Here is a 27757-nt window from a genome sequence, read left to right as displayed (position 1 = left end):
GAAAGCTTATCAATAGTCAATAATGTAAAGCAGCAGGGTTAGGTTTTTGCCTGCATATGTGAAATTTGACATCTTTTTGTAGATTATGGAAGGAGAAAATATGACAAGAGATAATTGTGAAAGCTAACATGCTGTCAGAACAAAAGAACTACATCCAATTATAGATATAATTTGGGCTGCATAGTGTGCAGTGTGCATTACGTATGGAAGGCGTTTCATGCCAGCGTCTTGGCGTCAAAGGCAGAAAACTCCTCATTTTCATCACTAGTGCACAGAGGTGATACACTTCAGAGGGCTTTTAATCCATGCTAGCGGTATAGCTCTTGGGATGGCAATGTCTTTTGTTTGGTTCACCACTTTTGTCCAGTCTCTAAATATCTCAACAACTATTAGATGGGTTGCCATGAAATTATGTGCAAACGTTCATAGTCATGATCCTCTGACTTTTCGTCCAGCACCGCCAGCAGGTTGACATTTGCTATTTTGAGTAAAATGTCTGGATGGATCACCATGACATTTGGTTCAGCCATTCATGTTCCCCTCGGGATGAATTATAACAACTTTGGTGACCCCCTAACTTTTCCTCTAGTGTTGTCATCAGGTCAAAATTGGGATTTTTCCAGTACTTTGGTTTATGAACAAATACCTGCAAAACTAATGACATTCTTTTAGTCATGAGTGCTTGTGCTACATTACATTGCTACATGTTTGTGCTGACATTAGCATTTAGCCCAAAGCATTGCTGTGCTAAGCACACCCTCACAGAACCTCTAGCATGGCTGTAGACTCTCAGCCGTTTCTCTTCCTCCACTGTGACATTTGAGAAGCGCAAGACCAATCTGTGCTTCTGCATGGTGTGTTAGAAAGGGATAATTGATTTTTTCTCGTTTTAGGCCCCACGCTAATAGTTTTTCATGGTGGTGTAAATCATATTCAGATGTTATAACGTGGTCAAGATTGAGATTATCCACCGTGTTTTCAATTAATCTGTTGACATCACGTGTTTTTGTGTGTTTTCATGTGTGATTAAGTGTGTAGTCTGATCCCTGCTGTTCTCTCTGCTCTCTTCTCAGCTGCCCAACATGTTTGGAGACCTGAGGTCGACCTTCATTGCCCTGATGATTGGATCCTACGCCTCCTCTGCTGTCACTTTCCCCGGCATCAAGGTAACGTTTGATTTATGCAGCCAATTACATCAAAATCCAAAACATAAATTCTGTTCTCACCCATTAGATACGGTTTCTTCCTAAAAACATGATGCAGTTAGTAAATCAGAACGAATTACACTGCTACCTACCATGTGTTATTGATTCTCCATTATGATGTATTTGTTTGGGGTCCTGTCTGCCTGCTTGTAGGTGATTTATGATCTGGGTGTCGCCTTCATCACCATCCTGCTGGTTTGGGCTGGCTGCGCCTGCCTCGTCTTCCTCAACTGCTTCGTCAACTGGCCTCTGGAGCCCTTCCCTGGCCCAGAGGACATGGACTTCACGTAAGACTACTTGACTACTACAAACTCTCTCTGGCACACATACAAAGGCAGATACACATTTCTGTAGCCTCCAGCTATCCTTTCTAAGCAGCCATTGTAACGTTATTAGCTAAACTCAGTTTATATGTGATGTAAATTGATTCCAGCTGTGTGCCGTCTGTACAATCTACATTCTCCAGAGATCACCACAGTCCTACACACACATACAGGATTGCATAGACATGCATGTTCACACACTCAAGCACACTAAATCCTAGTTTAATGCAGTGGAGGCCAAGTTAACCCTAAAGACAGGAAATACCATAAAACCAGAGGAAGAGCTGGCTTTGCTCTCATTCACCTGGATCTTTTGTTTCATCCCGTCCTTTCCCTTTCCCTCCCTGTCTTTGCTGACATTTTTTGTTATTTTCTTCTTCCTGTTTTAATTGAACAGTTTACCGTGCTCTGTGTCTTGTGCTCACAATCATCTTACACTTTCTCCTCTCCTTCCACCGTTCCCTCAGGGTGAAGATCAAGTTCAGCTGGCTGGGCTTTGACCACAAGATCACAGGGAAGCAGTTTTATCGGCAGGTGACCACCGTGGGGCGGCGTCTCAGTGTTGGCAACTCCATAAAGCAGCAACACCAGCCGCCCAAAGACCTGGCTTCACAGGAGGCCAACAAGCTGTGCCTGTCCACTGTTGACCTGGAGGTGAAGTGCAAGGCCAAGGAGGAGAGTAAGTCTGAAACTGGAGATCGAACTTTAATAGTTCTGGGAGTTGCTTTGGGAATCTGTAGTAAGGCAGTAGTAAAAGTAGAAACCAATTGGTAAAGTTTAAATTTAACTGAGTAGGTGCTGCTTGGACAACTTCTGGTATTGCACTCTCCATACAAGCCCATTCACATTTTTTTTCATGGCCTTTATTGCCATCCAAGACTGGAATTCCCAACATGCTGCTGAGTGAATGTCACAACAGCTGCCTGTGTCTGTGAGAGAGACAGAATCCTAATGGTAAAACAGAGCTTTTCAAAAATTCAGATAAGTCAACATAAGTGCTCCCTTGTGCTCTAATGATTCAGTCTCAAGCAAAGACAGTCCCACCATTTTTCACGTCCCCTTTGCCAACTTATGAATATGCATCTTATGGTTTTCAAAAGCCAGTCTGCTGTTAGAGTCGGCGTTGTGAATGAAGTGAGCAGGAGAGTACATCTGTGCCAGATCTGTCTGAAAGCTCCATGATGGACAAAGGCTTTCGAGATAACAGTCCATCCTATGGTCCTGGGGAAGAATAGTAATATGAGCATGTTATAAAGTGCTCCATTGGGACCCAAATCATTAAGCTGCTTCTGTTCTCTTAATGTATATGTTTGTAATTGATTAAAGCTTGGCAATATGAAATTATTTAATATTAAACACCGTGATATACAACACAAGGTAAATGTAGCCACAATCCCACCCCCCTGATATAAGTTTGACACCAAAAAAGTATTAATTATGATTTTTACAATGTACTGTTTTTATTAATTTACTTGTCATATTTTTGTTACTTTTCTCCTGACCCAATTGTAAAAAAAAGAATTTGCCACGCTGCCAGGAATATAATTCTGGTGTAGAAATACTAAATCCCTTAATTTCTTTTTGATTTAAAGCTGCACAATTCAATATTTTTTACATTAACAATGAGTCAAATGACTTTGTGTAATGTGAAATGTGTCGCTCATAGTGTCAACTCCACAGATAATAATCACCTGACTTTGCGATTCCTCTCAGCTCTATGGCACGTTTTTTACTCTTTTTGTTTGTGGTTTTGGTTTTCCGGCACACAAGCTACACTCTTATCAACCTCATTGTAAGCTGCAACTGTATGTTATCAACACCAAACATTGGCAAGACAAGTTAGTGATTAGCTAATGAACTTTGTGGAGCACTTAGCCACCGAGATAGAACTTGGTGAAGACCAAAAAAGAGTGAATCGTGGACTTATATTCATCACAAACACGACTCCAAATGTATGCTTAAGTTGCACCATGCCTGCTGGAACATCAGGGTCTGACCTAGATCTGTACACAACAATTAGGCACAAACACAACTTACATCCCAATGGTACCCCTTAAATGCCCCTTTACCTCTGCCCTACATCCACACTAAGCTAATTTCTGTTACCACTACACCTCCAGGTCTCCTGAGGCCCTCCCACTTTCCTCCAGCCCCTCTGGTTCTCCCATACTGGGGTCAGGGACTCCCAGCAGGGGTGGCCTGGTTACTCCCCTCTTGGTCTCTTTGGTACCAAATGGACCGTGGAATCTGTTCAGACCCCATTCTTAGAAAAGCCGCTCAGCAGGTGTGGAACTGGCTGGCAGGGAGCTCTAGAGAAGCATTATTGTGGGTTGAAGGCCAAGCATCAGCTGGTCGTCTGCATGTGTGTGTGTGTGTGTGTGTTCAGAGTGCAGTCAGGATGCACATGGTTGGTTTCATAACAGCTGGACATGTTCTGTCTGCCAGCAGATTTAAAGAGGCCCATATTACACACACTCATAAACCGGTTTCTCTCTAATTTGATGGCACCGGTGAAGGTTTCAGTGTATTTAATTATTAGTTGTTGTGTCTTTTCGTCATATCTGTTGAGATTTTAAGCGCCTTTTGAATTAGATCTGAATTTGAACATGTTGTTTTTATGACTATCATCAGTATTAAACACAAATCATGTAGCTGTACTGACACTCTCAACGCAGTGTACTAGTTTGGTATACAAACTACATCCTGAGCCAGCACTGAAGACGGGCAGAGAGGATCTTTTTCTACTTCTTTGCTCAGATTTTTAAGTCAAAATGAAATACATACTGTGTACTTTGTGTTTCTTATTGCTCAACCTCTTCAAGACCTTTTTTTTAAATCTTGAAATTGATGGTTGTCAGGTTGCTTTTTATCATATTATAGCTACTTGTGCCTTGATCAATGCAGGAACAATATCAAACCACGCATTTCTTCAGCCATGCTTGTAGTGTGGCTTTAGGGATGTCAGTGTTGGTTGGTCAGGCCACCACTTCTGTCCAGATTGAAATATCTCTACAACTATTGACCTTTCTTGTTACTCCATGAAATTATTTGGTACCGATATCCACAGTGCCAAGAGGAAGAATCCTAATGACGTGTGATCCCGACCAAAATTTCACTTATCCAGTCAAATATCTCAAAATGTAATACATAATATGGCCTAAAATGTTGTACAAACATTTGTGGTTCCTGACAATATAGCCTACTGACTTTGGGGATCCTCTGTCTTTTCCCTTAGTGCACTGTATGGTTGACATTCATGATTTTGAGTGAAATGTCTCAACAAACTGTGATGCCATTGTGAGTTTTCATTTGTTGTGCTAATTTGCACATCAGCTTGCTGACATGCTAAGCTGACATGGTCAGCATAAACATTACCTGCTAAGGTTAACATTCACAATGTTAGCGTGCTGATGTTAGCATTTAGATAATGTTAATGCAGTCTCACATGACCACTATTTTGACCACAGGCAGAAAGACAGAGAGGGTGTTAATGTAAAAATGGCCTCATGCTCTTATTCTAACAATTATCAAGCAATGCATGTTCATATAAAAAATTACAATGCCTTGCGAGCATGACTTGTCACCAAACAAATCCTTTAATTAAGCCTCGGATGGATACCTGTTGTTCTGGGTAATAAACCCAGCTCCATCTGTGCACCAACCATTAATTGGTTTGTCCAGCACTTCACCATATGGGCTGTTGTGTCCATCTTCTATTTATATTCACAAGTTAGATTAATGATCAACTTGCCCTAGAATCCTCCTGTCATGTCACCTATAGTTTTACCTCGTTGACATTTGATCTTTTAAAATCCATCTCTTGTGAGTCCCCCAACTTTGTGGAAGTGCAATACTAAATCATTGGGGTATCCTTTTAATATGTAATTTTTAAAATCTTGTCCAGCAGTGGGTGTTATATATTCAAGGGTATTTTTGTAACCTGACAGATATCTACTGCCTGCCCACAGTGTTACAGTGAAACAACATTCAAATCCAATATTTCCACAGACTCTACTCTGCTGTTCTTCTTCTTTTTCACTGGAACATATGTAAAGCTTGTGGCCTGCACAGTCTATGGAAATATTGGATTTAAATGTTGGTTTTGCAAACATTTTAACGGTAAGGCAGTAGATCTATGATATCACAAAAATACCCTTGAAGATACAACCTGCTGCTTGATAATGTAAACATTTATTTTTGTACATCAGGAACACAATATAACTGAATAACCGAGTAATGTACGGTTAACCCCAGTATTTGGGAAACTCTTGGATACTTTGATACTTTCAAATTAATAATTATTTTGTAAAAAAGACAGTGAAAAATAATGTTAAATAAAAAAAAAACATTTCATTGTAAGTCTTCATGTTGCTGTGTTCAGAGAGGGATCTCTGTACTAGGAAATGTGAACACAGACTTCGGCTATATCTGATATTTAATAAGAAGTCACAGATTTGATCTAGCCTTGACTCTAATGACTGTTCTCTTCTCTCATTTCCTCTGCAGCTCAGTCCTTCATGAAGAGTATCTTCAGTCCCATTTTCCTGCTGAGTCTTGTCACCATGTGTGTGACCCAACTGCGCCTCATCTTCTATATGGGGGCCATGAACACCATCCTGGAGTCACTGACAAACAGAGACCTCAGTACAGGTGTGTGTGTGTGTGCTTTTGCTTGCACATAGTGGATTAAACTCTACTCAAAAACACAGATTATTTTATCTGAATGGTTTCTGTTTTTTTCCTTTAACATCTGACCATAGCCTTTAATTGTTGCTCTGGATGTTCACTCCTTAGACTCTTTTCTCTCTGCTCCATGACAACTAACAGTCCTCTCTCAGCTGCTTTTTGCTCAGCTTAACTGCCTTTATTGTTTGTTTTTAACTCCCCTCCATCTCTGTTCGTCTCCCTTGCTCTCTGTCTTTTCCTGTCATGCTGGCTTCCTGCTGCTGTTTCAGTGGAGAAGATGCAAGTGGGTAAGAGACTTCAGGCTGAACTTTTAAACTTCTAACCACGTACATTCTTCAGCCTCTCTCCTCAGCTGTCTGTCCTCTTTATCTGTCTTGTGAGAGCACAACGTCTGGGGTAAAATTTGTGGTCACAACCCATAAAGCCCCTGTAACTTCCACAAAACTGTCTCTATATCCCTTACAATGTCTTTGCCTGTTTCTATGTGCACACTCCTCCAAGCTACTCATCCTACTCGATCCCAGTTCAACAACTTGAAGAATAGCGTAAAACGATGATCCTAACTTTCTGCACTGTTGTCTGTCTCTCAGTGAGTGTCTACGCGTCCATCTTCGGCGTGCTCCAGCTTTTGTGTCTGATCACCTCTCCTGTGATTGGCTACGTCATGGACTGGAAACTCAAAGACTGCGAGGATGAGAACGAGAAGTGCACCAAAAGGTGAGGGTGCGCAAAAGTCACAACAAAGAAAAAGAAAAACATATTAGTGTTGAGAAAAAGATCATTTCTGATGTTTACTGTTAATTGAAATTACCAAATGTGAAGAAGGTAATGTTCTATTGTCTTTTCTATCAGAGAGCCCGGTCAGCCCCGTCGCCCTGACAAAACAATTCAGAAGATCATCAATGCCACTAGAGCCTTCATCTTCACCAACCTCCTCCTGGTTGGCTTTGGAATAACCTGCCTCATCCCCAGCTTGCCCCTTCAGGTAGGCAAACACCCACACTGGTGGATAGAGAGCTGTTTTATTGGTTCCTCACATATCTTAAGCAGTTAGAGTCCTTCAGAGATTAAGGCTCTTTCATGCTTTTTGAGGATGCACATTTCCCAGCATGTGCTGTTGAACCCCTGAGTCTCCTTCAAAGGGGGAGTTAACACTGCAGAGAGGGAGAGACTGAGAGATGTACATGATGTTCAAAAGGGAGCAATTCACATGGCAATGCAGTTCTTGATGTTTCTAAGTGCTCCAGCGACACCTACTGGACAAAAGAGTCATTGCATGTTATTTACTTGTTCTGAATCAGTCTCATTTATCAAAGATGAAAGCCATTTCACATTGAAGACACGCAAGCTGTGAACTGACCTGGTACCTAATAGAATCTTTTTTTCCCTCTTTTCTCCTTCTCTTCAGATTCTATCCTTCATCCTGCACACTATCGTCAGAGGTTTCATCCACTCTGCAGTCGGAGGCCTCTATGCTGCTGTGTAAGTGTATATGTTCAAAAGCTAACAGCATAACAATGCATCATAATACCACAGACTATACCATTTATTATACATATATATATATATTACATGGCCAAAAGTATGTGGACACGAAACATTACACCCATTTGTGATTGTTGAACATGAGATTCCAAAACCATGGACATGAATATGCTGCTATATCAGCCCACACTCTTCTGTGAATGCAGGCTGATAGATTTTGGAAACTGGCTGCAGGGATTTGTGCCAGTTCAGCCACAACAGCATTAGTTGGGCTGAGCACTGATGTTTGGGAACGAGGCCTGGGGCCCATTTCACCAAATCTGCAACACGCAAGCTGCGATTTGCAACATGAAATAAATTCCTTTGTGTTCATTTTGACACGCTTCTTAATCATAGTTCTGACCCATGCATGAGTGTGTTAGAGCCTTTTAGGACTTGCAAATTTATCTGAAATTTGTTCACCCTAAAGGTGTTGGCTGGGATTAAGGACAGGGTTGGGTTAGTGATAAAACCTTTTTAAACTTACCATCTGAGACATGTTGTTTGTTCACTGCAGGTACCCATCCTCCCAGTTTGGCAGCCTGACAGGCATGCAGTCTCTGATCAGTGCTCTGTTCGCCCTGCTCCAGCAGCCTCTCTTCATGGCCATGATGGGACCCCTGGACAAAGACCCTCTATGGGTAAGATAACAAATACAATTGGATATTAGCATAAGTGAGTGAAGGAGCAAATGCAGGGGAAATGATTCAGGCCTCCAGGGGAGGTTAAAGCTCTCTTAACATTGGAACTGTGATATTTTGTATTTTTGGCCAATGCCAGTGTGTCAGTCTGACCCTCATGTTGTCTTTAGGTGAATGTGGGCCTGTTGGTGCTGAGCATGCTAGGATTTTGCCTGCCCTTGTACCTGCTGTGCCACAGCCGCCACCTCCAGCGCCTCAGAGACGAGCAGGACGAGGATCCCAAGATTTACGTCAAGATCAACAATGGCAGCAAGCCCGAGGCCTTTGTCTAGACAACGAGGAAGAGTTTTCAAAAACTGAAGAGGACAAGCCAAACTAAAGAGAGAGAGAAGAAGAGCGGGGAAGGGATAAATTCATTCACCCTGTCCTCCCTGTTGCTGCGGCGCCTCTCTCAGTTCGTCTGCACTCACAGATGACTCACAAATCCCTTACATTCCCCACACACACATTTTCACACACCATTATACAGTACTGCCAATCATATTTGGTCAAACATGACTGCACAGTGCACATCACTGTGACACCCAGTTTCATCTTCCTTGTTGCTATACACTGTGAGAAACCTGGCACACACACACATCTTTTCTAGCCACTTGGAGGCTGAACTGGGGAGAAAATAGACTAATGGGAGAAAGAAGCAGTGACAGACTCATTATAACTCCCCAAATGACTCCTCCTCACATCTTTTCCTCACTCTTGCCAATTTTGATTTATGTGCCGTTATGTCTTTCACTGTTGGTCGACTGGTTCAACCTCTGTCTGTCTGTCCTCCCACTTAAAAAAAAACGTAAAAGAAGAAGATGCCAGCCAATGGAAAGCCACAGTGAGGAGATTTCAGAGTGACAGTATTGTGCTTTTGAGCCACCTCACGTAAAAACTGGTGCGTTATGAACATGAACATGCCAGTAACCATCATGACCTTTGCTTTCCGACTGGTCCAGGTTTGTCTGTGGTTCTCTGATGCATGATTCGCCCAGTAAATCTTTCTCAGACAGCGCAGTTTTTAACGGAGCTGCCTGTCATCTGTTTAATTTGAGGAAGTCCTAAAGTGGCACCCTAAGTCATGGCATCTCTGCTCCCTCATGTGCTCGAGGGCATTAAGATGAATAAGGCTCTACAGACACCAGTATTGGTAGCAGCTCAGTGGATCAAAATACAGTTTGAGTGATATGATGGCTTTAAAGTTGGTCAAGAAAACACTGCAGTGAGAAACTGGTTTTTAGCATTAGATAAACTACACTGCATGCCAGAGACACTGCTGGTTTTATGTTATATAACTTTTTCACTAGTGCAGGAAGACACACTCAACTTGCCATGTCGGTCCTTTCATGTGTTTGTATCACTGGACTGTATCACATTTTGAATATTTGTTGTTTTTCTCCAATGTATTTACTTGCAATATGATTGCAGATGTGTTGTTAAAATCTTTGTTCCTTATATATGATGGGACAATGTGGAGGAAGAAATGTGTTTAGAGTAGGTAGACGGGACAAAGATGACGTAATGTGTTTGTAAAGGTTGGAGTGGTGTAGAGGTTATTCTACCTGCTACACACATGAAATTGAAAGTCTTGATTCATTGTAGCAATAAGTGCTTCTGTGAGGTGCTGGGCAACATGTAGACACACAATCACACACTGAGGCAAAAGTGTATATTTTATGGACTGTATTTCTAAATCAAAAAAAGGTGCTAATTGAATCATAGAAATGTGTTTGCATTTTGCTTTAGGGGGGAATTGAGGTCACTTTACCACAAAGGCAACAATTTGCCATCAAATTTCAAGAGCTAAACAAACGTAGTAATTTTTGACACCGAGGATTCCAAAGAACCAATCGAGTTTACTAATGTTTATCACTACTCTGGTCTTGGTTTCCAATCAGTTTTGTGGTAATTCCGCACTGTAACACAAAGTGCAACCACAGCAGCAGCTCTGGGAAACTTGAACTCACCTCTTACAGACACAAAGGGAGACTTAACACACTTGAAGGCTAGCAAGCTGATAAAGACACATCACTCCAGCTTCTCATAAAAACTGGAATGTGATGAGACTCAATGCAGCCAATAGAGTCTTTGTCTGTGAGAGAAAAGCCCAGAACAGAAGCACGGGGCATGTGGAGAAGGAGATAGATAGATAATAATCACTTGTTGGATTCAGTCTACTGACTTCAAATGCCATACGGTGAAGCTCCTCAGATATTTTCTGCCTGGCAGTAACTCACAGAGGCACTTCCAAAGACAGCCATGATCCTCAGAGTGCCTCTCTATGTGTACAGATGATGGGAGGAGTTGATCCAGGCAGGATGTGGCACACCCAGGCCCTCTCTCCCTTCATCTATCTATCCATCCATCCATTGCTTTCATCCGCTCATTCATCCGCAAATATGTCTTGAAATGATTACCAGTGACAGGCTACAGAGCTGAGAGACAAGTGTCTGCTGCCATCAGATGCTCCCAATGAATGACTAAGTGAGAAGTGAATGGCACATGATGCACTTTAGACCTCTAAAATGGACCTCAGTTGTGTATTTCTGAATGGCCTGCCCCCACTGTATCGTACACACAGTGCATGGCTGCTTACTAGTGGTGCATGATGCAAAGAATGTATACTCCGAGCTTCAGATGTAGATTTGTAATTCAGAACATGGGAACGGAAAGATGCTGTTATTTTTTTATATTCACAGAAAAGAAACTATTGCTTCACATGTTCATTATATCGCCTTTTATGTGCACGGACAGTGTGGCAGACGCTTGTCTCTCAGTTCAGCATGGACATAACCAATCAGAGCTGTATTCTGTATTCATCCTTATTAAACTGCATGAGTTTGTTACCTATAAAGGTGCAAAGACAAATGTATGGAGTGAAATGAGTGCCGTAATTATTTAAACGTGTTATGTAAGAGTGACATGTGTGAGCTTTAGTGAAGTGGAAAAACAAATTGTTCACTTGTATTTAAAAGTTTTTGCATAAGCAAAATATGTTCACAAACAAATTGAATGTTGTTAATGCAAGCCTGGCGGACAGTTGTGTAGAAAAATGAAATCATGCAGAACAAAGTAATGAATTTTCGCACAATATCTATCACCAGTACGTTTTTTGAATATGTCAATATTCCGACCAAGGTCAATGAACAAAAAGTGGATCCTTTTCAATAACCTTACCGTGCAGGAATTCATTACATTCTTTTGCATTTTTATGCACTAATTTATGTTTTTTGCCCAGACCCTCATCTCTAGAGAGAAGTGATGAAAGACGAATCAGATTTTTTAAAATTCATCAATTTTCATTTGTTCTTTGTAGATACAAACCTACATTTGATGAAAAAATGAGGAAAAGTGTGTCCCTAAACACCAATTTTGTACTTCAGATACAATATTGTAGATTTGTGCTCTGAAACATACAAATGTGAATTTATTTGCTGTGAACAAATCTTCAATTAGTGTACTTTTTTTGTCATGTCACAAAACCGTATCCACGGGTGTCAATCTTAAAACACATGTAAGAAATTACGGCATTAATTTGATTCCATAGAGTGTGTCTATTAGCAAACTGGTGTGACCTGTAACTGACGTCCATGTGGCTTGGCATGCTGTTAAGATGAGAGATAAAGGGCAGGTACAGATATAGTCTGATGCAGTACTTTCCTCCAGCGCTATGAATGTGGGTGATGATGGACGTTGATTTTTCATTTGCCTGGAAACCCTTCTTGAGATAAGTGATGAGTTACCAGGTAAAAACTTCATTCCCTCAAAATAGGGAAACTATCAGCACTTTCCTTCACTGCCGTACCTTAAACGACTCACCCTGTCCTTGACACCATCACCTTCCTGGTCTGATATGATTCACCCCAACCTCCCTAGGATAACGTTTCTGCAGTAGTTTGGTTTATTGATTGATGTATTGATGAATTGTTTATCATCTGAAGATGAATCCTAGTGTCCGCTTTTGCTCACGGGTGTTTTTATGGCTGCTTGTGATGATAGGAAACGGGGATTTCAGCTGGAACACCGACGCCTTGTTTCCCTCCCCTTAGCATGAACCTTTTGTGTATTTTTCTACCTACCATAGTTTTGTTGTCTTTTATTTAGCTTTTTTTTTCTTCTGATGTTTACAAAGATTTGTATTTTCATGTTCTTATATTGTATATTTGGTTTTCTCTTGTCTTGTACCACAGTATAGCCATTGTCATTGACGTTTCAAGTCATGTTTCAACTGAAAGACAAAACGACAGATCAATATATGAAGCAAAATAAAGACAATAATTTGTATAAATGTGTCTCTTATTTCAAATGGCAGACATTATTGACGGAAGGACAATACTTTCTCAGAGCAGTAGGGGTCACACTCTCACTGTATTTCTAATACTCCTGATCTCTAGAGTAGAACATAACAGAGGTATCTGCTGCTTGATAAAAGATATGTAGCAGCATTTTGTAGGTAAACCTGATGGGCAACCACAGTATACACGCAGTTTCTTCAGAACTGTCTCCTAATCACAGAAGAACATCCTACGTGGAGACAAACTGTCTGAGGTGTCACATAAACAGGTTGAACCAGAGTTGACAGATTGTAGCCTGCCTATACTGGTTTTACCACACTGGGTGTTTTCACACATGTACACAGTTCTGTATAATACCCCACCCTCTTAGAAGATGACAACTTAGCCCAACATTATCCTTGTACACCAACTGATGCTGGTATATAAAATTATTGGCAAGCTTGAGCATCACAACTCTCATGATAAGGCAGGCAGCCACCTGTATGAATGTAACCTCATAAGCATCACATTTGTTAGGCTCACGAGGATCTTTGTGTCATGTGAGCTTGAAAATGTGGAAAGGTCCACTTTGAAACCTAAAAGGCATGTGATTTGCATCACAACAGATAGTGTCAAGTCTGACTTTATTTTCATTATAACCATGAGTATGATTATCATGATTATTATTTGACTGGTATTAGTTGCAGAAACCACAATAGTAGCAGTATTAGTAGGAGAAGAGGTACAGCAGCAAACCTATGACTTTGAAGAGTAGCAATAAAAAGCAGCAGTATTGCAGGTTGAAGGGGTATTATCATAGCTACGCAGACTAATCACCACAGCAGAAAGTTCACGTCCGCATTATAATGGTTTACCAGCTGCACCTGAACGTCACATCAAGTCACCTGCCTGAAACTTAAGGTAGGTGTCTCCTCCTCTTTCGATGCCGCGCCCCTTTGCACACACACGGCATCTTCCAGGAAGAAAACCCGGAGTAAAAGGCGTCGGGCGGTGAATGAACGGCTCCTGTCAGCCTTAAAGAAGCTTTCCAGGGGTTTCCTGCCGCTCGTACACTGCTGTCTGGACGGAAGCACAGTCAAAATGCTGATTAAAGAATTGTGAGTATTTTAACTTTCTGAAACTGCGTTGTTTTTTTATTGGATAGGAGAGAGAGAATGTGTCACTGTCGACAAGAACACTTAACTAAACCATATCAAATGTATTTAAAATTAGTGACTATTACAACCGGGAAAAAGCTACACACGGTCAAATGTAGCTATTAAGTCAGTAAGCTACAGTGTTGTGTCTCCCTGAGTGTTTCAGCACCGGCTGAACTTATTATGAGTGAGTTTGAACTCCAGGTTGGACCGATCAGAACTCCAGAGAAAGTTCAGACAATTTAAAGTGTAGTCGGTTCTTTGAAAAATACGGACATGATACAGTTTAAAGCAAAGTAGGTCGTGTTGTGGTATGAGCCAGTCGATAGGTCAGTGTTAGTGGACTGAGCTTTATCTTTGTATCTAAACTGACTGTTAAGGTCTGGCGGACACTGCTCGCCACCGCCTAGTCAACCTGCTGACATCAGACTGTCATTTAGGAGGAAGAGGTTCGGCCAAACAAGTTTGAAAGTAACATTTCCACTGACTTCAGTAATACTTTGAGGGATTGGTGTATGCCGAATTGAAGAATTCCTCTCAAATGTTCAGAAAACACAGTGAATCACATTTCCTAAGTCATGCTCGTGAGTTTATAAGCAAAGCCGTGTCAAATTGGCGAATGTTTGGATAGGGTTTCGGGATTTTGATCCTGGCAAATATAAAATGTTAATATAGGCTAAGTCAGTAAGCCAAGACAAAAAGTTTTCTGTGTATAGCCCTAAATCACAAATCACAAATTTACCTCAAAGGGCTTGAATGAATGAATGAGCCAGTCTTTTCTACATTCCTGTAACTCCTGAGCCAGGACGTTTTATGACTGTCATGTCATATGCACATCATTGCTGGACCAACATCCAGCGGCTGCCTGTCATCTGACCATAGTGCAAAGTACATTAAAAGGATCGACTATGTTATGTTATGTTATGCTTAGGAGGGTCAACTCGTGACTCAAAAATATTTTATAATTTTTCTGTTGAAACCTAATTTTCTGGGACTGTTATTTCACTGTAGAGTGTCTGTAATAAAGTGAGAATGGACCCTGGTGGCCTTGTTGTAGGAAACTATCCAACAGGAAAGAGTATCACTTGTGTTTAGTTTGTTCAACACATCACAGACTAAGGCTTTTGCTTCAACATAATCATTTACTGTTTAAAATACAATCAAAAATACTTAAAATAGGTAAATAGTTGGACATCATGGCTGAAACCGTGCGGTGTCTCAGTTAGTATTTGAGAGCAGGTGAACATACAGTATCTTTTTCATTAAACCAGCCGTCAAGTTCATGCCTGGAAGGCTCCTCTTCCACTCTGATCTGTTCTAATGAAATATTCAAGACCTGCTAGACTGGCAACAGGTGGCGATTAATTGGCTATCATATCATGGCACGCGAGAAGGATACACAAAGAACACACGGACACACACATATGCAGGGTTTCCAATAAAAGTTATTATTTGTTTGCTGGCTGTTGCGGTCTCGATTGTAGATTTATCATTTCCTCTTCTCTATGTTCCTGTGATCATTGTGTAGGTTTGTACATCAGCAGAAGACTGTCTTGCTACTTCCCAGTGCTCATTATGTATGAACTATAAATCAGTTGAGATACATTCTCAAAGCAGAGGTCTTATTAAAGACATGGCTCATGATGATGTTATTGTGCTTTTATAGCTCCAATCCCCAGGAGAGGCGTTAGAAGTTTTATTAGGTCTCTGGTGAGTGTGTCTAAATTGCCTCTGGCAGTCACCTCTGTAGGTCAGTTAATCACAAATCACTGTCCTGCTAAAGAATGTATTTCCCATCTCATATTTGTCTCAAAGTCAGATTTCCTCACCTTTCAAATTAAGGTGTAGGTAGAAGCACTTCTCCAACATGAAGTAAAGTTTACTTGTTGAACTACACAGTAGAGCTCCAATGATTGGTTCATCAGGAAATTAATAGGCAAGTATTCTGATAATTGAATAATTGTTTTAGTCATTTTCTAAGCAAAAATGACAATAATTCTCTGGTTCCAGCTTCTCCTATGTGAGGATTTTAATACTTTTCTGTTTTATATAATTGTAAACTCAATGTCTTTGGGTTTTGGACTGTTGGTCAGACAAAAATTTGAAGTCATTTTGGACTCCTCACTTATTGAGAAACTAATCTGCATATTTATGTAGAATAAAAAGGATTGTTAGTTGCAGCCTTACATTGTCTGTGAAACAGAATTGTATAAAGTCTTGCGTGGCTCTGAAGGAGCTTTCCAAAGTAAAAAAAACAAACAAACCCTGATGATGTCATCATGGGAAATTAGCTCCAGTGTTTTTTGAGCTCGACCAATATAAAGGACTAAAAGTCAGGATGTCTCCACCTCCACTGCTTTGACTATTGACTATTCTTTTTCACTCTGTCTCCTGTGAGTCATCCAGCTTTGCGGGAGTGCAGCACTCTTTAATATAACTAGGTAGCAAACACTGATTAGGTAGCGTATATCAACAGGAAACAAAAATAACTCAATGAAAACACTTCTCCCATTGATTCTGAACATTTAAGAACTTTTCTACTAGCACTTCTGAAGCATGTATTATTATGGTTGTTCATTTTATTGAGTCATCCAAGAGACAACCTGTCCTCTGTTTTGCACATGCCAAGCCACAACTATTGTACATAAAACAAAATGTGACTAATTAGTGAGATTATTTAAGCACAAAGGTGATGTCTGTAAGTTAGTCCTAAAGGCAAAATGTTTATGTTGACAGGGATGAATTATATATGACATCATCACTAATATCATCATCCTGTAGCTCAACAGTACAGCTGTTCATGTTGTGTTTTGAGTTTCATCGCTGACTGGGAGAATCGCGCCCTAATACCTTCTTGTGCTTTTTGTCTCTCATAGCCGAATCGTCCTGCCCGTTTCAGTGGAGGAGGTAAGGACTCATTTATTTGCTTTTCTTTATCAAGAACAGTATGTTCTGATTGACATCATTGTGATGCACGTTCAGGTTTTATCTTACATTTTTATCTGAAGTCCCTTTTTATCTGTAGGCTGTTTGGTTCTTGTCTTTGACTGCGACAATCAACAATTAAAACCAAGAATATAATCACAGACAGTTTATTATAAACACAGTTACATCACATTTAGTGAACAATTAAACAGTAAAGGTTTCACAAAGGTCACATCAGAACTGTTTTCTAGCGTTTCAAACTTTTCTGCCTGTTTGGTGTATAAAAAGTTTCAAGTCACTTTTAGTACCATTTGATGAATCTTTATTATTTTTCAGCTGCTCTCTGTGTTGCAGTATCTTCTCTTTAGTTTTCCCAGCTGGAATGCTGTTCCAGGTTGATGGTCAACATATTTCAGTTATCATCCTGCATCTGATCTTAATGCCTGTACAGATGATGACATTACTGAACAGATGGGATTTTGCACATAGTTCACTAAGTGGCTAGCACTCAGTACAGTATGTGCCCAGACATGCGTTGGTGTTAGTTAGCCACTCTCAGGACTGTCACTTTAGGCTGCTGTCAGATGCCCTTGCAGTTGAAACCCTTTATTGTAGCTTCATATCAGGTCCAGAATTTATTTAGCTGTGTTTAATCTGCCATACCACTGGCTGCTTCCATATCATGGAGAAAGCAGGTTCAGCTTCTTTACCTTTCCCCCTCTTAGGATCAGTGTTTCTCTAACCTACCCCTCTGCGCCTGTGTGTGAACCCTTTCGTCTCCTTACCTAACAGCCACTGACTCATTCTATGGTTTAATCCAAATATTCCATACAACACTACAACACTGCATTCTTTGTTTTTTCCGTTGCTTAACAGAAAGCCATATAATCACTGTTTCCTGTATGACTGGCTTTTCCTCTGATCCCTCGGATTCCTGCGTTAGTTGAGTAACAAGTGTGACAATTATAACAATTCGAGCTGGAGCAAATCGGACTGAAATTTGGTGGGCTCTGCTGTAGTCACAGTGTTTGGAAACTTAAAAAATGCATTCCATCTGGGTCAAAAGTAGTATAATAAGTGTCTACTCAGTATTGCATTTCTATTACTTTTAGTTTAAAAAACTATGGAACACTGGTTATAGCCTCTCAAATTTTTAAAAATATCATCTCGGGCTCTTTGAACAATATTTTCTGACATTTTATAGACTAAATCGACCAAATTTCTGCCTTTTGGCTAAGATCAACTGTAGTATCTGTTCTTTTTAATTAGATTTTTAGTCATTGAGCCCATAATACCCTGAGATCTTCAGGGTTATTTTCTCAGACTTTAAAAAGCTCCCTCTTGAGCTACAGAAGACATTATACAGCTGTTTTCACAGGTTGAGTAGTACTCCACATGATGAATTAACTGAACTTGACATGTAAAATCAGTGGTGTGCTCCTTCAATAAAGAAAATAATCACCATATTGATAGATAATGAAAGTGGTTGTTAGTTGAAACCCTTTCAGACTATGTAATAATATCACACAATTTAAATACAAATAGGTATTCAGTTACTGTGCAGCTCTGTACGGAGAAGTTGGTGAATTTTTTCCCCTAAAATTACTGTTTGCATCAGCTTTCAGTAACTTTTTAACTGAATATAACTGAATGACCTGAATTGATTTTTTTCAGAACCACCAACGCTGATGAAAAGCAACTTACAGATAACTTTTGTCACCAGGTTTGATGGCTTCAAACAAGTTAAGACATGAAAACAGGTAGACAACGATGGCGTCGCCTGGAGCACTTAAAACCATTCTGACGGTTATTCACATGTGATCAAAATGTAGCTTGAGACTTTAACCCGGTGATTCTTGTTGTCATAAAACAATAAAACGTTAATTCGCAGCCCACACCTTGTTTCTGTCAAGGATTAGCATGATGTGAACCAGCAGATCTACTTTACAGCAGCAGCTTTACTTTACTGACAAACTTGAATAACTGAGCACTTTGCCTCAACATATTGTTTTTGTCCCGATATTTATTACAACCTCTATTCAGGTTCAGCCTGTTTGTTGTTTGCAGCTGAATGTTGAGTTCCTGTCCCTGAGCTGCTCATAAAGGCCTGTATTTCATCTGACAGGCCTCGACAATGACAAAACACACTGGTTCTACATGGCAAGTCACATTCCCAAGTTCCCACTCACAGTAGCATGGCGGAGCATCTACAGCTACCAAAATAGGTCACTAGCTTGTAACAGCACTCTGTCTCCGGGGAGAAGAGGGCTTGGCTTGATTCAAATACAAGACTTCTGTCCTGCTAAACTATAAACAACAGCTGATATGTAACGCTGGTCTCACCAACTGTCACACGAATCCCCAAACATTTAATAATCCTACAGATCTGGCAAACATACAGGTATTCCCCCACCAGTAGAAGCCTCAGTGGACCAGAATGTAAAGCAACCAGCTGTTATAGAAACAGGGTTTCAAGCAGTGTACAGTTTTCTGTGTGTGTGTGTGTGTGTGTGTGTGTGTGTGTGTTAAGTAGGGTTGTGTGGGTCTGGCAGAGCTGACGGCCCCAGTGACGTGAGTCACTCTTTCCAGTGTCACAACACTTCTGCCTGACTCAGGGAGGGTTTGAACTACAGGGGTTGTAGAGGGAAGAAGAGAGTGGAGAGGAAGTGCTGGCGGAAAAAGTTGAGAAAAGGCTTACTCTGCTGGTTTTCCCATGTTGAAGTCTGTGTCTGGGATACCAAAAGGGAAATGGTTAACTCACGGTCATTTATAAATGCTTAACTGAGGTCATGTTAGAAGGATTTTCAATGGGGGTCTATGAACTTGTCTTTCTGCTCTCTGGAGAGACTCTTGGATATAACAGAAAAAATATATAAAATACGTTAAAAAAAAAAAAAAAGTTGTATAATAGTGTAACAACACTATGGTATTGTTTTCCAGAATGCCTGTGCACCAAGGTGAAACATGCAACACAGAAATTGTTTGGGACGAAATCCTCTAAATCCTATTTTTTAAAGATTGAGCTGCCCAGTGTGCTACAGCCATTAGCTGCTACTTAGCCAGAATCGAATGTAGAAACTAGCAAAGTGTTTTTTACGAAACAGTCACCTTTAGCTTAGTTAAGTATGGCATTCAATCACTGTGATTAAAATAACTTTAATCCATCTCTCAAATATGGAAAAGAGAAAAAAAAAAAACAGTGTCTATCCAAACATGCCACACATAAAGAAGAGTCTTCTGATATTCTTTCCAACCAGTAGATGTTCTTCACAGATACTGAGCAACATTAGCATTTATTTGGAGTTGTGTTTCTATTTACCTGATGAATATAGGTCCAATATTCACTCTCCTTTTTAGCTCTGTTTTGGGCTCCACCAACTCTAGAGGAAACAAATCTGTCTCTTCAGCTGCTAAATTCTCCATTATGTTAACCAGCTAGTTGCTAACTTTGTCTCCATTTGTTACTGATCAGGTAGTGTACAGTTGGTTTATCTGCTAACCAAACCAATATGGTAAACCTGCGGGCCAAAACAATAAGCTGAAAGACGCTAAAATGCTCTGTAGAGCTGAGGAGAACTGCAGACCGGGATGATAGTTGAGCAACCCCTTTCTCATCACACAGCCATTTGATTCTATGTTAATCTAAAAATATTGATCGGTGCAGCTTTAATTTCATGAATCCAACCTAATGTTATTAGCTCCACCTGTGTTTTTCCTGCTATGACAAGTCAAAATGTCTGCTGTTGAAAAGCTGTTGTGTATCTCTGTACACAACAATAACCATCCTCTCTTTTGTCCCTGCAGTACCAAGTGGGTCAGCTGTACGCAGTAGCAGAGGCCAGTAAGAGCGAGACGGGTGGAGGAGAAGGCGTGGAGGTGTTGGTCAATGAGCCCTATGAGAAGGAGACAGAGAAGGGACAGTACACCCACAAGATCTACCACCTGCAGAGGTATGCAGCTCAGCACTGCACGCCTCACAATACTTAAGACATAGTATGAATACACAGAAATTATTTGATAAAATGATTATAAGTTATAATTAATGGCTTCGTTGATGATTAAGAAATAATTTACTATTGCTTAATATGAGTTATAATAGTAATTAAAAACAACTCAGGGGTTGTCAGGTTGTGAAAAAACTGGTGTTTATTCTCTTTCGGCATGACAGTTGTCTTCATTAACTCTTTAATTCAACAGGAAGATTACTGAAAATTACTAAAATCAAACAACATATCTAATCTAAATTAGGTATTCAATAGAAATCCATTACTGAGGGACAATATGATTTTCTTATATAATTTTTTTTCTCCGTATTTAATCCTGTTCAGGGTCCTGGAATTGGAAAATTTTCTACACTTTTTTTCATGCCCCACAAAAATGTCAGTAATTAATTTTCTGGAGAGTGGACAAGCCTTGGAAACAGTTTCAGATTTGCAGAGGTCCCAAAACTGTCCGTTAAAACCAAGGATCATTTTTATTTTAAAAAGATATTCATGCATAATGTAGTTTGGGGGAATCTAATTAAATGTTTTCAAGTTGACAGATTCAGACAGAGACACAGAAAAACAAAATAACCCAAATGTAAATATGTCAGCATTATCTATCTAATGCTGAAACAAAAAAAGGAACAAGGAAAACTATAAAAACAGTCCTCTGTTTTGCTATCGATCTATTCCTACTCTGTTTTATGTTTCTGTGAGTGTAAATCCATAAAGCGACAAGAATTGGTGTTTTGTGACTGTGCATACTCATGTAACCACATCATTGTCTGTCTCTCTGCAGTAAAGTGCCACGTGTTATCAGTGTATTGGCTCCAAAAGGTTCTCTCGAGGTTCACGAGAAGGCCTGGAATGCATATCCTTACTGTCGAACCAGTGAGTCCCACCGCATACGCGAAACACCACAATGCATAATTTAACGCTGCATACACGTGAGCAACCCATTGTCAGTCAGTGCCTTGTGGTTCTATTGTGCCAGCTGTTTAGTGACAATGCACAGTTACAGTGTATATTTTAGAATTTCACTAATGAAAAGCTTGATGCTTGAAATCCGTGTATGATCTAAAACCTTGTCTCTTCTCTTTCTGATCCATCCTCCTCCCATCACTGTCCACCTTTCCTTCTGATGCAGTTCTTACAGTAAGTATTTTTTCATTTTAGGTTCCAAATAAAAGTAACAATAAAGTTTAACTTTCTGCAAATGTTTTGAGTTTAACTTAAACCATGGGACTATTTATATCCGCTATAGTAATGGAAGTGAAACTGTTCAACTTAACACAGTGAAAGATGAGATGGTAACCATGTTAGATGAAAGGAGACACTGCAATGATGAGCTTCACTTCACACAGTAGCTGTTCTGTGTGTGTGTGCGTGTGTGTGTGTGTGTGTGTGTGTGTGCATGATGGGCACACATACATGCGCTAATGCTCACGTGCAGACATTAATGCACAATGCCTCTTCACACTGCAATGCAATCACTTTGTGTGTGTGGACATGCGCAGCAGGTATGATTGCTGACTGACCCTATTGTGTATCTCTCCCATGTTTACAGAATGAATACATGAAAGACGACTTCATGATTAAGATCGAGACGTGGCACAAGCCCGATATGGGGGATCAGGACAATGTAAGTCATGTGATCTGGCTATAGTATTAACAGTACTAACATATATTACTCACCTTCTCATTAACAGACAGATTGAGCATCATTGAAGCACATCTTGATGTTATACTCACTGCCTAAATAGCTACATGTAGAAAGTGTTTGCCGTATTCTCTCACCTATAATGGCCTTACAGCATTAGTTAAGGCACCAATCTGTCTTCTCTGTGCTCATTGAAAATCAGATTTTTAAGGGGCAGACGTACAAGCATGATTTGTGACATCACTAATAGTTTGGAAGGCAACCCTGGTCGAGTATTCAACTTACACAAGTGTGTCAACTTGAAGCCTTCAGTGCACACTGAAAATGAACTTTACAGTGTAGTAGGAGACATCTTGTGTCCTACTGTACTTCTGAAATGAAAGATATTTGCATATTCATAGATAGATTTTTAGAAAATTTAATGAGGCAGAAGGGATAGATTCAATTTCTATGATTTTAAAGGTTTTTAATTTTTTTTTTTGTGAAAAAACTATATCAGACACACATTATTGTTCCTAGCAGAGTGTCGTTGTATGACATTACAGGTATAGTTACATATATAATTGAAGTTGGTATGAAGAATAAACATTTTGTTAAATGAACGTTATTGAATGTACTGTTCTGTTGTACTGCTGTGTTTACAGAAATGATAGAACTAATGCAAATAAACCATTAATAGTATCATAAAACAGTTATAACTTAAATTAGCGGTTGTCTTAAGAGGTCTTAATTTTGAAGTCATATTCTGTGTCAAATGCTAATTTGTGCAATACTTAAGTTCATGACCAAATACCTGCAAGATTAATGACATTCTGAACAACCTATGCTGTACTTTGTGCTTAGTACTAATTAGCGAATGTTATCATGCTAAGATGGTGACCATGTTAGCATGCTGACGTTAGCATTTAGGACAAAGCAACACTGTGCCTAAGTACAACCTCACAGAGCGGCTAGCATGGCTTAATTTTTTTAGAAGGTTGGCACCCTGCTATTCTCAAGCTTTCAATGTGAACTGAACGAATCTTAAACTACTATCAAAATTTTAGATTTTGGTCAACAGTCTTTTGGTGTGCTACCCCATGTTATTATCAAGTGTCTGACAAAAGGTCATTGTAGTTGAGAAATGACAGATATTTTTGGTGAACTTTTAGCAAGCCTTTTGCCTTACTAGTGCAAGCCCTCTGGAAGAAATTTGGGACAAAATTCACAATCCTTGTGTCTAAAATACATTCCAAAGTTCGTCTGAAGCTAATGTGATGAAATTCACTCTTTTTTGTTTGCTGGGACTTTTGTGCTAGTATGACTGTGCAGCAAGAATCTTAGAGACTGGATAACATCACTCCATTAATCACTAATATAGATATATATTAAAGCCCATTATCCTGCACTGGTCAAACCCTAAGTTTTGTTAAGTTGTATGTATAAACATGAAATCAGATATGTCTTACCTGCCTTTACCAAGAAACTGACCTAATGTGATGATCTGATTTAATTGCCTTGCTACAGGTACATGGACTAGACAAAAGCACATGGGACAAAACTGAGATTGTTGACATTGACATTGCTGACAGAAGTTGCATAAGTGCAAAGGTAAGAGCAACAATTCTACATGATTGAAAAGGTTTTACAATCTGCTTGTAATTGCTCAGAGTCACAACCTTTCTTTGTTCTGTAGGACTACAAGCCAGAACAAGACCCAGCCATCTTTAAGTCAGAGAAGACGGGTAGAGGGCCTCTGGGACCTGACTGGAAGGTACTACATCTATTATATATAATTTCATATTTAGAGTTCAAGGGCCTGGAAACGCTGTGTTTTTAATGTTATCTGTGCATCCATGTGTTTGCAGAAAGAACTTGCCAACAACCCCAACTGCCCACACATGTGTGCCTATAAGCTAGTCACAGTCAAATTCAAGTGGAGGGGACTACAGAACAAGACGGAGGGCCTCATTCAAAAGGTATGAAATTGTTGTTGGTTGTCAAGGAGAAAATATGGGTTTTGATATATATTGCCATCTGGTGGCCAATGTATGAATTGCGCCCAATCTTGCTTTGAGTTAAGATACCACACCATACTACAGATGACTTTTATATTTTTCCCTGTAACTATTGTCTAATCTCTCCTCTCCCAATGTTTCACTGTTGTATCCTCACACACCCTTCGCTCTGTTCAGGTGGAGAAGCGTTTGTTCACCCACTTCCACAGACAGCTGTTCTGCTGGATCGATAAGTGGATCGATCTGTCGATGGATGACATACGACGTATGGAGGAAGAGACAAAGAAGGAGCTGGATGAGGTGACTGAGCTCAGTATTTTACTGTACACTGCACCACTGTTACTGCAATGTAAAACATTCAATGAAATACAGAACATTTACTTTAACAAGTTCAACTCTGTAATTTCAGATTTCAAAGAGCTTAATGACCTCTTGAAATTAAAAATCCTCCTAGGAGGAGACAGGGCATATCTTGCCCAATATATATCGACATGCCACAACCTGAGGAACAGTGAATGGCCTAGATATACACACACACACACACACACACAGGATATACTATATATATAATATATATCAATCTTAATGTTGTGTTAATGTTATTTTGTTTAATTGATTCTTGAAAAAATATCTTAGTTAAACCTGTTTATTATATCACTTCCTATGTCATTTGTCTATGGCAGCATATAACTGCCACCATGACAAAAAAATCACCCAGTTTCTTGTGAAAAAAATGAAAACTTTCTCGTTTTAAGATAATTTTATAATTATATAGTTTTCTCATTACTAAATACCAAATTATTCAGTTTTAACTAAGAACCCTAACCCTATTACATGATGTATTGGTATGTTGATTTAACAATATAATACACTGTAGTCTAGATCAGTCATATAACATGATTGATATAACATGTGACAGGATATTTTCATGCAGTATAGCTATGGGCAGATTTTGTGCTTTGTGTGCTTATGAGTGATTATTGTGTGTGGATTTGGTGTCAGATTAGATCAGTCATTGTCAACGACTTTACAGCTACAGCTCTGTATCGGTCTGTGCAGTGTTGGCTGCTGGACAGCAGATGTTATCTGACAAGAATGGACATCTATTATCCTTCTGCCACTCCTCCCTGACAGCGTGAGCACAAAGCTCAAGACCAGATGACTTGACATTAGGAAGGATGGTGCACTTTATTGTGCCTTCAGTTCACAGCATCTCTCTCTCTCTCATCAGCACCAAAGCCCAAAATCCCACCCTCTGTCTTATCAACAGTGATCACAAACTGCACATCTCTGAAGCTATATAGGATTATATATATCTTTATAAAGTATTGACTGCTAATTACCACTTCTCCACCACCATCCTGGCCGGAGCAGACACCAAACACTGTTACAATCCCACAAGTTTTACACACAACTTTTAATCTGGACAAAAACATATGTATCATTAGTAAATGCTCTAAAAATTAAAAGTTAAATTAAAAAAGTATATGAGATGAGATGATTGTGCGTCTATATGTGCTAGATGTGATACAGTGGCAACCTTTGTATGTTGTTACAATGAGAAATGTTTCAACAACATGCATCGCTAATAATGGTATAACAATTTATATATCAAAACAAAATATTTTATAGCAAGAAAAAACATAAAAATGTATTGTCATGTTGTGAAAAGGGCCACGTTAAAACATGAATTGTCCTGTGATAACCAGACGCTGAGGAAATAAACAGTATTTTGTCATGGTGGCAGCAATACGCTGCTGTAGTCTCAACAGTTTTTCACATCATTGTTTTGCCCCCAACAGCAGTACTTGTGCTGAGTAAAAGAATTAGGCATTTTTGTACACTTCTTAATAATGTGTCTCTTTCCATGTCATAGATGAGGAAGAATGAAGAAGTTAAAGGCATGGGAGTTGAAGACAACTGACCGGCTAACCCAGTGAGTGTTAAACTGTTATTTTGGTGAGATTAACATTCATAGTTTGACCAAGATGAATCAGTCATATTTATAAAACTTGTTCTATTTTCCTCTTCAGATCACTCTCTGATACAGAAGGACTCCTTGAAAACTGGACCTAGAACAACTTGAACGGCATAAACAAGAATACAACAGTTACACCCCAATGAAATATGCTCTTAATAAGAGCTTATAATTGTAAAGCAATTTTGTGCATTTATGCACTACAATTAAATACGTAAACAACAGCAGCAAGAGACAAGTTTACAAGACTGGGAATTAGTTTTGAAGATGAAGCATTCTTGCTTATGCCTGTTGGGTCTTCTTCAATTTAAAACTGAAGGGAAAAGCAACATTTCTGTATTTTCCAGTTGTCAGTGATTTATTGTGTTTACTTACTTACCAGCACAAGTCAAATTATCCACCAGTCTTCTGTCTGCAGAAACTCCAGAGTTACCAGAATCTTAAAATGTCTTTTTATAATTAAAATAAAGTAGGCTACAGTACTTTTGAGAAAATTCAGTTGGTTTCCTCTCTCAAAGAGCTCTTACTGCTATTTTTTTTCTTTTCAATATTGGAAATCCTCCACCCACCTGTGCATAAGATTTCCTGATGTAATTTGATTTATCATGACATGGTGGCTGGAGGCATTACAATGAAATATGGCTTATGGTTGATTTCCTTTATGATTTTCAGAGTAGTGTGGTAATCCCGGTCTGACTGCACCTGCTTTTAGCCAGGTGGTCGGTTTAACTTTAGACAACGATGCCAGCCGCTGTTTTGTTTTTTTTTTTTCTAAAAATTATAGCTTTGGGTTGAGGTTTTGAGTGTTGGTGATGATAATATCTTATGTAAGAAGAACCTGACCTCTGAACAGATTTCAAAATGATTGACACACAAAGCAGCTCTGTCTTGATAACTGTTCAAAAGTCACTGTACGTCTTGTTCTGTGTTGAATGAAATAACGTGGATTTTAATGTAACTAGTCTTGTAATTGTGTATATTAAAGACAATTTATTTGTTCCTTGTTTCCTTGTACATTTGTACATTATACCTCTGTTGGAAAATTATGTGTATGTTTGCAAGCACATATCCCTTTCACCTATAGTTCTCTTGATTACACTACAGATTGAAAAAGACCACAGTCAAGAGAATGATTGTGAGGTTCAGCTACAAATTCTCAAATCACTTAAACTGGTCTTTTTCTAGTAATGGTGTCACTGGCCTCACAAGTGAGTTCATATGGTTCCAGCTAATGTGAAGTAAAGACAGAAAGAGCAGAAGTTTAACCAGCAGCAGCAATGAAACGTTAAGTCTGAATCCTTCAAAATAAAAGCACTCCCCAAGACGTCATCTGATGTAAAAACAAAGAACCATCCAAAAAAA

At 39.5% G+C, this 27757-nt stretch overlaps 2 protein-coding genes and 1 non-coding gene across 3 annotated transcripts in view; all 3 read left to right on the top strand.

Annotated features, from left to right (window-relative positions):
• Positions 1 to 12709, top strand: part of LOC122984059 (large neutral amino acids transporter small subunit 4-like) — a 30759-nt gene extending 18050 nt beyond the window's left edge. Inside the window, exons 6-14 of the mRNA XM_044354341.1 lie at positions 1074 to 1166; positions 1359 to 1492; positions 1996 to 2207; positions 6035 to 6178; positions 6805 to 6931; positions 7067 to 7199; positions 7623 to 7696; positions 8256 to 8379; positions 8550 to 12709. Of these exons, the coding sequence (XP_044210276.1) occupies positions 1074 to 1166; positions 1359 to 1492; positions 1996 to 2207; positions 6035 to 6178; positions 6805 to 6931; positions 7067 to 7199; positions 7623 to 7696; positions 8256 to 8379; positions 8550 to 8711 (1203 nt within the window). The 3' untranslated portion in view covers positions 8712 to 12709. The remainder of the gene's footprint in view (positions 1 to 1073; positions 1167 to 1358; positions 1493 to 1995; positions 2208 to 6034; positions 6179 to 6804; positions 6932 to 7066; positions 7200 to 7622; positions 7697 to 8255; positions 8380 to 8549) is intronic.
• An 855-nt stretch (positions 12710 to 13564) lies between these two features.
• Positions 13565 to 27394, top strand: LOC122984490 (phosphatidylinositol transfer protein alpha isoform-like). Its single transcript, XM_044354966.1, has 12 exons — positions 13565 to 13813; positions 16729 to 16759; positions 20582 to 20727; positions 21560 to 21651; positions 21908 to 21915; positions 22328 to 22402; positions 23927 to 24010; positions 24096 to 24173; positions 24268 to 24378; positions 24595 to 24717; positions 26294 to 26353; positions 26451 to 27394. The coding sequence occupies exons 1-11, from the start codon at positions 13797 to 13799 to the stop codon at positions 26339 to 26341; spliced, it is 813 nt and encodes a 270-aa protein (XP_044210901.1). The 5' UTR covers positions 13565 to 13796; the 3' UTR covers positions 26342 to 26353; positions 26451 to 27394.
• On the top strand, positions 17991 to 18172 carry LOC122984775. The gene has a single exon (XR_006403988.1). It is a non-coding gene; the product is annotated as a U2 spliceosomal RNA (small nuclear RNA).
• Positions 27395 to 27757: the final 363 nt, after the last annotated feature.

This window comes from Thunnus albacares, chromosome 6 (genome assembly GCF_914725855.1).
Source record: "Thunnus albacares chromosome 6, fThuAlb1.1, whole genome shotgun sequence".
Classification (NCBI taxonomy): Eukaryota; Metazoa; Chordata; class Actinopteri; order Scombriformes; family Scombridae; genus Thunnus; species Thunnus albacares.
The sequence above is the reverse complement of the archived record's forward strand: the minus strand, read 5'-3'. Positions and strand labels throughout refer to the sequence as shown.